General features: G+C 52.8%; 1 protein-coding gene across 1 annotated transcript in view; it reads left to right on the forward strand.

Annotated features, from left to right (window-relative positions):
- CAMTA1 (calmodulin binding transcription activator 1) overlaps positions 1-14,036 on the forward strand; it is a 1,074,576-nt gene that overhangs the window by 362,103 nt on the left and 698,437 nt on the right. The window contains exon 4 of the mRNA XM_075550584.1: positions 671-738. Coding sequence (XP_075406699.1) covers positions 671-738 — 68 coding nt within the window. The remainder of the gene's footprint in view (positions 1-670; positions 739-14,036) is intronic.

Consider the following 14,036-nt stretch of genomic DNA (forward strand, 5'->3'; position numbering starts at 1 on the left):
TCTTTGCCTTAAACTCTGCTGACACGGTTCTTCTTATGGGAGAGCTGCTCAATAATATCAGTCATCAGGAGTGGGAAAGGTTAACTTATTTCTCAGTCTCTCTCCCTCTTTGGAATATGGCTTTATCTTTTCTGTTTAATCTTGCTGTGATTTGGCTCTGGGGGTTGGAAATCCAGCTGCGAGACTGCAGCGGCTCTTGTGACAGTGATGGAAGATCCGTCCAGTGACAGAAGACGGCGGACCCAACTTTCCAATGATGGCCTTGCCTGAGTGGGGACCTGTTGTGGTCACGTGGTGTCCCCTCCCTTGCGTTAATGACACTCCATGCCTGAGACAGGGTCTGATGTTCTCCTCCCACAGAGAAATATTATTTGTGTGTATGTATGTGTGTGTGTGTGTGTGTGTGTCTCTGCCACAGATTTCTTATATGAAACCCAAGCCATTGATTCTTGTTGGATGGCAGGTTGAATAGAAAGGACGCTTAATAAAAAAAACAACATAAAAAACACTCTCAAAGAACCAGCCTAGACACAAGCGTCCACCCGAGTCAAGTGTTTGTCAGCAGAGCCGGGGCGCCAGCCTCGTGAAGGAAACAGCAGAAAATGCTCTTGCCTCTCTGGGTCCAATGTGAGCTAATTGTTGCTATTATCTTTTTATTCTTCTGTTTCAGGAAATTGCAGCTTATTTAATAACATTTGAGAAACACGAAGAATGGCTAACCACCTCCCCTAAGACAAGGTAATGCCGTTTTTCACATTTGAACTGCCCTGGTGATTGGTTCCCGTTGATGGCCTGATCTGGCCGGTCGATGCATGGGCAACACGGTGAAAATGCCATGTGGTGCTTGAGAGCTTGTGACACAGGCCTGGCGAACTGACCGCAGGCTGTGGTGGTGAACGTGGTCCGCCGGGTTCAAGGCAGTGCCACGGCCACCGTGCTGGTTTTCCCTGGTGGGTGAACTCGATGGAACTTTCTTAGCTGCATGGTCTCACAGCAAATCCTTCAGCCAGGTGCTTGGGAGCTGTGGCAGGCAGGAAGGTCATTGAGTGTTGACCTTGGGAAAGTGCTTACTCTACTATCAGTGTTTTCTAGAAATGGGGTGGGGTTTTTGAAGGGAAATTAGCTAACTGAACACTTGAACCCGAATGTGTTTTTCAAACAGAAGATCAAGCTATTCTTGATGGCTGGTAAGATGATCGCGCCCCCCCCCTCCAATTACAAACAGTGGGTGAGCATCCAGTTCATTGTGTCCAAAGCATCCTTGAACCTACAGATGACCACAAACAACTGGCTACTTTCCTATCGCTTGGGGATAGAGGAAATTTGCTAAAATCTAGCTGACCTGTGTTCTGCCAGCATAATTGCTGCTACTATCTAGCAAAGAATCATGATGTTGGGATTTAGGGCTTATTTTAAAGGGCAGCCTCATTTTTCCACCCCCAAACTCTTAAGTTTTTGTTTGGGGATGTTACCTTCTTCTCCAAACTGGGTGGCCATCAAGCTGATGCGGACTCTCAGGACAGGAGCTTCCCCACCGTATCCGCATCACATTCTGGAGCCATGAAGACACCCTCTTCCAAGAGCTGTGACTTAGGGTCAAGTGCTTATCAGTTTGGAAGGTGTTCACGCTGAGTGCCACTCAGTGTGTGCTCGGTCTGTGGGTTTGAACGGAAAAAGCTAAAGGCCCCATATGTTTCACTTTGGTCAGAAGCTCCAAAGTGGGAGGGTTTGTTACGCAGAGCTCAGGAAATGGGTAGAGGTATGTCCTGGGATGCCTTGTCTATCACCTTGACCTGTTCATCCTTTCTGGGCCCTGAAGAAAGAGGGTCTTGCCCGTTAAGATGTTTATTCATTCTAGAAGGTACTTTAAATGTCACACGGTAAAGGTTTTGACTGGTTAGCATTCCTTTGAGGAAAAATAAAGCCTATCTTAGTTGGACACTATTGAGGGAGATTCATGAATGAGATCCCTTACCCTCTTTTTTTCCTCTCAGTAAAAGAGGGTCCTTCTTCCCCTTAGTTTGAGACACCCAGGTAGGGTTATTGGTTGGTTCTGACTTGTTTGCTTTTCAGCCTGAGACACAGGAGAGAATCCTTCATTCCTCAGTCTCCTGGGGCCATCCTTTCCTTTGCGATAACATAAAATGATCTGTACCCGTCAGCTTTGACTGTGATCATGCTATGTAACAAATAGTCCCCCAAACGTAGTGACTTGTAGCAACTTTTCTTTCCTGCTCATGAGTATGTGGGTTGGTTGTGCCTTTTGGTTGGATTCAGGCCTACTGGGCATGTCGTTTTTGTTCTAGGACCAAGACTGAAGGAGCCACACCTGGTCCCCCATGGAGGAGGGAGGGGGGCTTACAAATTCAAAGCAATCCTGCTTGCATCGTTTGCCACACCTGCTAATATTCATTGGCCACACCAAGGCCCATGAGCGCTCCCAAATGGATTGGGGCTGAGAGGAACACTTTTCCATAGAGTGGGAGGGAGGGGGTTTGGGAGTAAATGGTGATCTAATCTCCTATTTGGTGACTACAACCCAATCATCCACCACAGAAAGCCTGGCACCTGGCTCTTTTCCCCAAGACCATCCTTTACTTGGTCACTGGGAGCGTCAACATTCCCTGGTGGATTCCAATGGGTTGCTGGGACCCTGCTCCTAGTGTTTGGGATTCAGTATGTCTGGGGTGGGGCCCTGGGATGCGTTATTTTCAACAGGCTCAAAGATGAGGCGAAGCTGCTGGACTGGGGCCTCATGAGAACAGTGCTGCGGCTGTAGTTTCCGTGGGGAGAAGGGGCTCATCTGATTTCTGCTTTGTCGCTGCTTCCTGGCTCCCAAGGGTGGCTCCCATCTCAAGCAGAACTCCAGACTCTGCATATGCCCTCCCATTCTGGGTGAAACACTCCCCGGACGGAATCTCTGTTGGCAGAGTGATCCTCACACCCATGTGACCAGGGTCAGACCCTTGCTCTCTGTAAGGGCGGACACGTGTCATGCTCCCTGCCGCCACCAGAATGGCTCTGAGAAGCGAACAGGAGAACTTCTCAAGGGGAGGAATTGACCTCATGGTTCAGCTTTAGGAATTTGCGTGTCAGTTGAGAAGTGAATGTCCCTCGTGGCCATGCTTGACTTTTGGATATATCATGACAGGGCCAGGTGATGGCTCACCATGAGGTGGCCAGGGGCCTGATGGCAGAAGAGAAGGAAGGTGGACGGGTGTGAGTTGGAGCCATGGCTCGTCACTCAGTAGCTTTGTGACTTGAAGCAGACCATTTGGTGTTGTAGCTGTCCTGGAGTGGGCGTGGCACTCGGGAGCTGATGCATGACATAACTGAATGTCGCCCAGGTGCTCTGCCATCTTTAGGCTCATTCATACCAGACAGGCTTCCAAAAGCTCGTGGGAGAACACCCCTCTCTTTTCAGTCCATTTCCCATGAACTTGTTGAAGCCCGTCTTCCGCTGAAGGGCACAGTGAGAGCCCTGTGTTTGTGAGTATCTACCCAGCCTCCCACCCTGAGGCTCATCTCCCAACACAGTGCTCTGTTGGCCCACTGGGTTCTCACCGGCTCCTTTTCAAAGCCGATTTCTGGAAGTCTTCCTAGTCCATCCCAGCCTAGAAGCTCCCGTGAGCACTGTCCACGGTGGATGGCCCTGCTGGTACAGCTTCCGGCACACCAGCAACGTGACGCACTGACCGATGGGTAAAGCCCCCTTTCGTTTCTTTATGTGCACCTGGAGTTGGTGTTGCCCCTGTCCCCAGAGAGTCATGGTGAGGGTCCAGTGAGGTCCCGTTTGTGGTCTGCGTGCATGCACGGGGGCAGTAACGTCTGCAAAGGGCTCCGGCTTCAGGAAGCCAGGCTGTCTACAGACTGTGGAAGGGCGACTTTCCGTCCTGAAGGCCGGGGCTGGGGCTGCGGTGGGAGGGAAGCAGGAGGGTGCCTATTAGTATGGTAAGATCCATGCCAGTGTTTACACTTGCAAGCTCTTGTCCCAGGGGGAGGAGAAGTTGCTGTGGTAGTTCAAGGACCTTCCTGAATTAGTTGTTGAGTTGAGTTTGGGTCCCCCAACCCCTCCCCGCCTCAAGTATTGAAATTAATTGGTGCCGTTAACTGCTGAGTTCATACAAACTGGCCTCCTGGTATTAAGGTATTAATGACACCAATACGCTGCTGAATGGGAAGGGCAATACCACTTCTGTTTGCGGCCGCCGCCGCCACCGCTAATTTCATTTGAGAAAATTAATAAAAATGAATTGCACCACTGACATTTATAGAGTTTCCTAATAAAATGATACATTGTTTGTGTGGTGGAATCCCTATTAAATTAATTGTGGTAATCAGTTCGCATATAGATGTTGGTATAGGGCTGCGGAGGGGCCCCCCGTGGCTCGTCTGGGTGGCTTGCTGATGGCTGGGGGTTATAAATAGCGCCCTGGCTCAGACACTGGCCTAATTACGGGGAGCCCGGCTCACCTGCTCTGTAATGAGATGTGCCCCACGGAGGCTCCCGGGGCTGGGGGCCTCCAGGGTGGCCGGCATTGCCGCCGGGCAGAACGCTGATCGTTCAAAGAGCAGGTATTGTATCCTCAGCAGCCGGGCCCTTCTGGAAATGGCAGTTTGAAAAATCACCCTTCAGGAAGCCTTTATTTGGCACTTGTTGTGTGCTCAGCGTTATCACAATACGGCTGTGAAGCGCCCAGCCCGCTGGCAGCCAGGGCAGGGGCTTCCCCGCGTCCCGACAAATCTAGCATCTGGATATTGAAGTGTTTCCCTCTGTCGGGAATAATATTCTTCCCTCTGTGGCTGCTGGACTTTGTGCAGGGTTGCTTCCTGGGCAAGGCTTTCCCGACCCTGACAGTCTAAAACCACATTCATCTTTCTGCATTGTATCTTTCTCGAGAGTGCTTATCAAGGGGCCCCGCTGGCGCACTGGTTAAGCTCTGAGCTGCCAACCTTAAGGTCAGCAGTTTTAACCAACCCAGCAGGTCCGTGAAGCTGAGAGCTGCTCCTGTAAAGATTCTGAAAAACCAAACTCATGGCCAACAAGCTGATTCCAAGTCATAGAGGCCTTACAGGATGGGAGGGAACTGCCCCTGGGGGTTTCTCAGATGGTGAAAGCCTCCTCTTTCTCCTGTGGACCGGCTAGTGCTTTCGAACTGCGGACCTTGGAGTGAGCATCCCAGTACGTAACCCATGACACCAGCAGGGCTTCTTCTGGTCAAGATAACAGCCAAGAAGCCCCACAGGGGCAGTTCTTCCTGGTCCCACAGGGTCTCAGAGTGTGAATGGCCTGGCGGACAGCCAGCACTTGATGTGTGATGTCCCTCCTATTACAAGGTTTGTGTGACCCTCTTGTCTCAGGACAGCACCACCTGGAGAAGCATTTTGAGGTGGGCATGGTCACCGAGTGTCCCAGCACCTAGAATGTCGAAGGAATGGGAGTCAGGTAGGAAGGTGCTTAGTGCTGTGGGGAGGAAAACGCCGGTTCTGTCAGAGCATTATGCATAGGTAAGATCAGTATAGGCAGAGGGCTCCCAGAGCCTTCGATGGAGATTCTGATTCTCTGCACTCGCCGTGGAGACAAAAGCTCTCCAAAGGGGGTGGAACAGAACTGAACCCAGTGGAAGCCCTGAAGCCAACTGCACACATAAACTGTCCCATTGCTGGGAGCACAGCTGCCCAGGCTAGGTGAGTGGGCCTCCCGGGCTGTTCTTCTGACCTGGATATGGCCCCCAACCACAGGTGGTTCTGGAGAACTGCACCCCACGCTGTGGAAGTGGCCCCGCCTTTCCTCAGAGGGCAGGAGCAGAAGCATGCAGAATGCAGGCAGGAGGGCTGCCAGACTCGGAATCCCCAGGAATTTCTTTCTCCTCCCCTGGGAAACGCGTCACCTTCCCTGGAAGCCGGGGACCCAACACGCTCCAGATTGATCTGAAGCCCTTTCCCAGGAATCCTGCTTAAACCAGTTCGAAGGAGGCTGGGAAAGCACACTAATGATCTAATTAATTAATGACATTTATATAGCTAGCATGGAAGCGCTAAAGGTCTGGTGACAGAACTTCCCCCTCATGAACACTCAAAGCTGCTTGGTCAATAAGCAGGAAGCCATGCAGGCAGATGGAAGGAGAAGGTGAGAGCAGAGTGTTAGAGAGTCCACCAAATCTCGCCAGTTTGAGTCCAGCCAGAAGGGTGTTCGCAGAAAGGCCTTGCGACCGGCTCTGGGGAGGGTTACCAGCAAGAAAACCCAATGGAGCGGTTCTCCGTTCTAGCACGTGAGGTCGGCCCCCAAGCAACCACGTCCTTCTCCCTGCTCACCGGGCCCCATCCTTCCCTGTTTCTCCACTCCTTCATCTGCGGGCCTTTCCCTCTGCCCCACTGGTGGCCAGGCCCCCATCAGGTGTTCAGTGTTCTGCTCTTTCGTGTTCTCCCCGCTCAAATGTTCTCCTGGTGGTCCACAGGTTCTTTCTTATCTCCCTGTGGACGATTCCCCAAGTCTGATTCTCTCTCTTCAAGCATTCCATTTGCCCGCTGGTCCCGTGTCTCCCGTTGCTTTTTCAGTGCAAGCGCACCTGGATGGCATAGTATTAGCTTATACCTGTCATCTTTCATCTTCTGGTTTCCCCGGTCCTCAGAAGAACCACCTCATTTTAAAAGACGCCCGGGCTCACGCCTCACACTCCTCTGTGACTTTCTTGTTTGTCCCCCTGGATCTGATTAGTCACCAATCCTGCCAGTGTTTCAGAACGCAATTTGCATCTTTTTTGTTCTCCGTGGGCGATTCCCTAGTTTCCGACTGTATTCCCTGTAGTGTGCGCGGATCATTGAAATGGCTCCGAACCATGCTCCCCGCTCTAATCTGGATCCCCCCAGCCCCCAACACATTCCTTTTACTAAAACGTTGTTCTGTTTGAAAACCTTAACGATTTCCTATGGGGTAAAGCCCCCACATTCTGTAGTGCACTATTCCAGGTCGTCTGCCTCAACCTCCCACCTTTTCCATCTTACCTTTCCTGACTGCCCACTTCAAAGTGTTCACTATCCCTGTCAGTGGCCCTGACTCAGGGACCTCATGCACAGCAGAATGCCGTGCTCCCTGGGCTGGCACCGTCCTCCTGGCTGGTTGGGAGTAGGTTATGGATGAGTAGGGCTTTTATTGGCTGGTGTTTGGACCTCGATCATAAGTATCATAGGCTTTTCTTTCTAGTCCACATCTGCCTGGCATCTCCACTGAAGCCGGTTCAGAATCCTACCAACACACAACCCTCCCTTGGCAGACAGCGGGTGGCTGTGGGTGAGGTACATCGGTGGGAACCCAGGTTACCTCTGCCTCTATTTGGGGGTTACTTACTGTTCTTCAGGAACTCTGGCCATGAGGTGGTTAGGGTTTTGGGTGGCTAACCGAATGGTCAGTGGTTCGATCCCACCAGCCACTACTTAAGAGAACAATGCACGCCCATAAAAAATGATATTTTGGAAACCCTTGGTGGCAGTTCTACTCTGTGCTATAGAGTCACGAAGAGCGGGAATCGACTGATAGGAGCAGGTTTATCGCTTTCCAAATACACCTTCCTTGTCTCCTGCATTCACAGTCACTAGGTCATGGACGTTACCTCAAATGTCAGCCACCCTCACCCTTTGAATTACACCTCTCTTGTAGGCCTTCCTCAAACTCGCCCACTCACCGTGAGCCTCCCTCACGTTCAGTCTCAGTAGCTTCCATTTCTCCCCGTCACCTGCTGGACCATCGAGCTGTCCTGAGCACGTACGTCTTGTCCCCGACTGGGATGGTGAGGTCCCCAAGGGCAGGCTCCTGATGACTTTTGGTCTCTTAAGAGGTTGGTCCCAGAGAGGGCCGTAGTTTCCATGAGGGGACGATGGAGCGATGAGGATCCACGGCAGAGTGGCAGGCCTGTGCGCACTCCGGATGGTCCCGTGACCTTGCAGTTGGCGGGCCCTCTGCCTGGGAGCAGGTCTGAGCAGGGAGAGGGCTGCATTGCATCAGTGAAGCCTCTCCCTTGAAAGCTAACTCATCAGCCCCAGCTGGCCCTATGCAGTTGGCGCTGATCCTGCCCAGCCCCATTGGAGGTGGCACTTGGATCTATCTAGTGGCCACGTCAGGGTTGTCTGCTTCTTGGGACCATGCTAGGACCTTCTAAGGAAGTTCTTGTCATCATCTGATGGCCTTCAGTTGTCCTGTGGTGGCTTGCATATTGCTATGGGGGCTGGGAGCTATGCCACCGGTCTCTCAGGTAACCAGAGGGTCCCCCATGGTGGATGGGCACTCCTGATGAAGACAGACTAAGGAGAAAAGCCTGGCGATCGGCTTTCAAAATGTAGCCCATAAAAACCTTCTGTAGAACAGAGCTGCCACAGGGCGGTACTCAGACGGCGGAGTCATCGGGAAGATGGCACGGGGCCCGGAAGCATTTCCATCGATTACACATGAGGTCACCCCAAGTCGAGGCAGCCTTGACGGCAACTCTCAACAGCATTCCTGGTGAGGCCGCCCGATTTACCAGAAAGCAGTTGTGCAAATAATGTGGAAACTCCATTTAGATGATTAAAAAATCTCCCTGGTGCTGCTTCTACAGCTTGTTCTTGGTGTCCAGCTGGGCAGGGCTGGTGGGTGGTGATTCCGCAGGGGTGTATGTGTGAGTGTAGGAGTGTTGTTGGGGGGCAGGGCTGGTGAGAGGGGTCTCGGCTCCATTATACCAGGGAGTCTGTGCCCCAGGGGAAAGGGCCGCCCTTTCGTGTGCTGACCTCTGTGTGAAGCCCTGCTCGGGACCTGCTTTCAAATGAATGCAGCGATGTATCCCGATCCATCCACTTCAGCATCTGTTTAACGTGTAGAGCACGTACGTCCTGGGGCAAGTCCCAATTTATGTAAAGTCACTGACCGAAGAGCCCACATGGTGGCACGAGGGGTGTCTACCAGGATGGCATGGCTGGCTGCCTGGGCTTTAGGGAGGCCCAGCCACCCCAGAGCACCCAGGCAGGGCCACAGGCCTTAGGCCACAAGGCTTGGTTGGGTACATCCCTGAGATCTGGGGTGGAGCTAGCTGTGACCCGGATCCTGAGACAGCGGCTGGTGGTGTCCCCACGGTGGTGGGGGGAGGAGTAATCCCTAGTCTCTGTATGGAAATGGATCTGTCCCAGATTCGAGTTCATTATCCTAAACTGCAGAACACAGAGTGTCCCAACGGGGAGGGGCCTCAGACACCGTGCCACCCACTGCCAGTCATGGACAGGAAAGCTGTCTGGGTAGGGGTGCCATCAGACCAGGATGGGTCCCAGGTGTGTCTGTGGGTTCCCAGGCCCAGCAGCTTGAAATTGGTGGCCCTCTCCCCTGCGGCTCGTGACTGGAGGACAAGTGAGCCGTGGGTACCACATGCCTGGCCCGCTAGGTCAGCCCTCAGTACCAGCAGGGCAAGCGAGCAGACATTGCCACCCGGGTCTCTTCCTTATCCCAGGGTCAGACACATGCCCGGCTGCCTCTAGCTCCTGCCCAATTTTCTTCGGCTCTTTGTATTTTTATCAAAGACCCAGGCGCATGGAGTTTAATCAGTCAAGCCGTCCTACACGACTTTTAAGTCAAACCAACGGTCCTCTGTCCCACAGCTTCATCCTGGTTCCCCCGATAGTCCCCCCAGCTCCTCTCTTTTGTTTCCATTGGTTGCTGCTGGGAGTGGTGGTGCAGTGGGCTCGCCCTCAGGGTGACCTCAAGGAGACAAAACGCTGGCGGGCCCTGCGCCAACTTCCCGGTGTGGCTTTCTGAGCCCACTGTTACTTCTGATCATTTCCTCCCCGTTGCTAAATATGTTTGTCTGTGATCTTGTGGTTGCTCCGCCTAGGCCTCACCTGTGGATGTCCTCGCAGGATGTCCCTTCCGCCCGCCCGCCCTGGGGAAGGCACCTGTGTAGCCAGAGGTGCTTGCAGCCGCACCCAGAGAAAGTTGGGAGCGAGCTTGCTGGCGGTGGGTCAGGTGCAGGGAAGGGAAAGGGCTCTGGCTGGCACCAGCCTAGGGAACCATTCAATGGCTAGTTGCTGCGGAGCCCACGCCCGCTCGTGGCACCCCCGCGCGTGTCTGGAGTGAAACTGCATGCCACAGGGCTTTCCATGTCTGGGTTTTTCCACGGAGGATTGCCTGGGGTCAGTCTTCCAAGGGAAAGGAGGCCTGGTGGTGGAATTGGGTTGCAGGTTGAGTTGCTAACCGATAGGTCCGCAGTTAGAAATCACCAGCCGTTCCTTGTGGTTAGGATGAGGCTTTCTACTCCTGTAAAGAGTGACAGTCTCAGAAACCCGCAGGGGCAGTTCTACTCCGCCCTATAGGGTCGCTGGGAGTTGGAATAGACTTAATGGCAGTGAGTTTGAGATTTTTTTTCTTCTTTCCAGGGTGGCTCTGGGTGGGCGCGAACCCTCAACCTTTCAGTTCAGAGTCAATGGTGCGAAGGCTCGGCACCACCCAGAGACTCTTAGAGTGTGACAGACACTACCTGGTGCTCTGTGTTCCCCAAGTTCGGAGTCTCTCTGGGGCCCTTTCTGCATAAGGGACACTGCTTGGTGCCGTGCCAGGGAGATGCCTGGCTGCCCAGGTTAGACGGAGGACGCAGGAGGAGCCTGGTAGGGACCACAGGGACTCACATCATTCAGCCTGCTTTGATCCCTCATGCCTCCTGCTGCCCCCAGACCCTGTCTTTCGGAGACTCTCCCAGGCTAGTGTTTCTGTCCTCTATCTGCCGGTCATCTGCCTCACCTTCCTCTGCTGCGTCCGCCCACCTGTCCTTCTCTGGGCTTGTACTGGTTTCCATCCCGCACTGTCATCCGATGGGAAACGGATGGATCTTCCTCTTCCACATTAGGGAGGCTTCCTCAGTGCCCCACCCCGCAGATGCCTCCTCCCGTTTCCCCCTAAGTGGCCCTCCCCTCTTCTTTCTCTCCCTCCCCACCCTCTTCATCTCCCGCTCCCTCCTTTGACCGGCTGTTCCCCTCTTTCTGCAACTATTCCCCTTCTGCTGAAACGAGTGCCTCCAAGTGCAATTTTGCAGTTTTCCCAATGCACAGCCGCTCTGGCCTAAAGAAGCCCGCTGCTCCCTGCATGTCGGGGTGCAGACAAGGCAGTGGCCCAGAGACAGGGCACCTCCTGCCTGCCTTAACACATGCACTAACCCTGGATGGGGAGCCTTTCTGGGGTCTGCTCGGGGTGGGGCTCACCTTGCGCAGTCTGTAGGGCTCTCAGGGTTGCCAGCACCATCTGCAATACCCCACCCATCCCCCGACAGTGGCATCCCACGTCCTTTATGCAATAGCGTGAAACGTGCGTGTCTTCCTTGGGTGGTAGCACAATGATGTTTTGTGTGGCTAAGACTTCACGTCTGCTGCCAGGTGGGGTGCTACAGGAACCCTGACTTGAACCTGCCCGCCTGGGGATGCCTGCTGGCATTTCGGAGCAGGACGGTCCAACTCTCCTGCGCACACACTAGTAGGCATTTGCCGGAGGGACTGTGTCTGTTAGCTCGCCTGCTTCTGCTGTCTTCTAATTTCTTCTGGACCATTTCATTTGCTTTGCTTGGGTTTCAGAAATTAGGATTGCTGGCTCTCTCTGTAAGGGGTCCAGATGTGGCCTTCTGGTATTTCTCCTGGATCAGTCCTGATCAATACATCCCTGCTGGCCTGGCAGCCTTTGAGGTGGGACGTGTGCTTGTGGAAGAAACCACTCTTTGAAATTCATAATTTTCTGCCAAAGCAGCCAGTCTTCTGGGTGGGAGTCTCCCCCCCCCCTACAGCTCTCAGGCAGGAGGTGCTACCGGCTTTGCTAGTCTAAGGTTTCCCAGGCTTTGTGACGGAACTTTTTAAGAACTTAAAAATACACCCAAAACAAAGGAAGACTTGCTCACAAATGCCTCTGCTTGTCCCACTTTCTACCTAAGTTTTTGCTTTGTGGTGTGTGTGTGTGCTTAAAGTTACGTATACTGAAACACACATGCACACACCCACATATACACATAAGAGTCAACATGGACATATACACATGTACTGACAACACAATATACACTACACACACACACACATGGATTTATATAGATGAATATGCACACAGAGCCATATATATATGTATACATGCATACATAAACACATAGAACCAAGTCTACACATAGACACAAACATACTTAGACATACCCCAGGTGTACATGCACACACAGTGCACAAATACATGATAACTTACTCACTGCCATGAAGTCAATGCTGAGTCATAGCGACCCCCTGTGGGTTTCCAAGACTGTAACTATTTATGAGAGTAGAAAGCACAGTCTTTCACTCGAGAAGCTGCTAGTGTTTTGAACTGATGACCATGTGGATTGCAGCCCAATATACATGTGAGCATGTGTAAACACACACACACACACACACACTCCCCACCTTGGCTATTATCCTATAAAGATATAAATTTTATCTATAAAGATAAAATTTCTGGCCCGATTCCCTTCTTTTCATTCAGTGGCAGTAAGGCTCAACAGTTGCAGGTAGAAAGTTCTAGAAGAACAAAGCAAATGTCTTTGTTCTGTCTGTCCTTTCCCTCAGCTGCAGGGAGCTTGTTACCAAGTTGGCTGGTTCCTTTGAGGGGGCTTTGGGACAGCAGGGAGAAGCCTGTGCTGAGTGGGCGGGGCCTCCTGTAGTTCCTTACCTGGATCTGTGACTTCCTGCCTCGCCAGAGCATGGCCTGCAGGGATTCTGGACCAGTACCTTTTTGTTTGGGTGTTTTGTTTTCTACCTCTTTGGGCCCAGGAACTTTCTGTGGTCAGTGGAATGGAATTTGTTGGGTAAGGTGGCAGCTGGCACCTGGGTTGGGAGTGCGGGGGACCCGAGCTCCAGATGGAGGGGAGAGTGGTAGAGCCGAGGCGGGACACAGTGCTGAGGCCCCAGTGTAGGTGCCCTGACCCTGTGAGGGTGGAGGGAAAGCAGATCATGCGCTGTGCTTCTCCCAGGGGAGGGGCTGCGGTGCTGGGTCTGGCTCTGGGAGCAGCTGGCTCTCGGATTCTGGGATTGACTGAGCTTTGCTGGAGGGAAGGCACACTGTCTTCTCCCAGGTGGTCACAGGTGAGCCTTGTGTCCCTGAGCTCCAGAATGCCCACCATCACCCCGGGGTGCCTGTGGGCCTGCATCCCTTCTACCTGCTGATCCAGTCCAGACTGCTGGGAATCACCAGACCCCAAGCAGTGTGCAGCCCTGGGGCATGGTCGGGAAGAGCTACTGCAAGCACCGTTGAGTGCTTGGTGGTCAAGTACTCACTACAAGCTAAAAGGTTGGTAGTTCAATCCCATTCAGAAACACCTCAAAGATCAGGCCTGGTGCTCTGTTTCCAAAATGTCACAGTTCTGAAGACTGTATGGAACAATTCAGCTTCGCATACGCGGGGTTGCCGTGATTCAGAATGGAACTGACGGCAGCTAATTACAACAGCAAACGGGAAAAGGTGCCCTGGGCTCTACAGACAGTGAGCACTCTTGACTAGTGACAGAATGGTTGGTAAGTCAAGTTCACTCAGTGGTGCCTCAGGAGAAAGGCCTGGTGATCTCTTTCTGAAAAACCCATCGGTGGAAACCCTATGGAGCCCAGTTCTACTCCGACACACTCCACCCCAAGGCAACTGATTTCACGCTATTTTATGGTCGATCCCTGGTGGTGGAGTGGTTATGTATTGGACTGTGAACTGCAGGGTCAGCAGTTTGAAACCACCAGCTGCTCTGTGGGTGAAAGTCATGGTTTTCTATTCCCATCAACAGTGATGGGCTTGGAAACTCACAAGGACAGTTCTACCGTGTTCTATAGGGTCACTACGAGTCACTCCTGGATGGCAGTGAGTTTGGCTTTGGTTTTATAAGGGACAGATGCAGGAGGAGGCTGCTCCCTGTCATGGTCAGTAGTGGGCCTTCTGGAGGGCCTGGCCTTTAGTCCGAGGTCCAGAGGATGGACGAGTGTGTTCGGGGATGGGGATGAGCTGGCACAGAAGAAGGTCAGCTCTCAGCCCTGGGCAGAGT

Source organism: Tenrec ecaudatus, chromosome 1 (genome assembly GCF_050624435.1).
Source record: "Tenrec ecaudatus isolate mTenEca1 chromosome 1, mTenEca1.hap1, whole genome shotgun sequence".
Classification (NCBI taxonomy): Eukaryota; Metazoa; Chordata; class Mammalia; order Afrosoricida; family Tenrecidae; genus Tenrec; species Tenrec ecaudatus.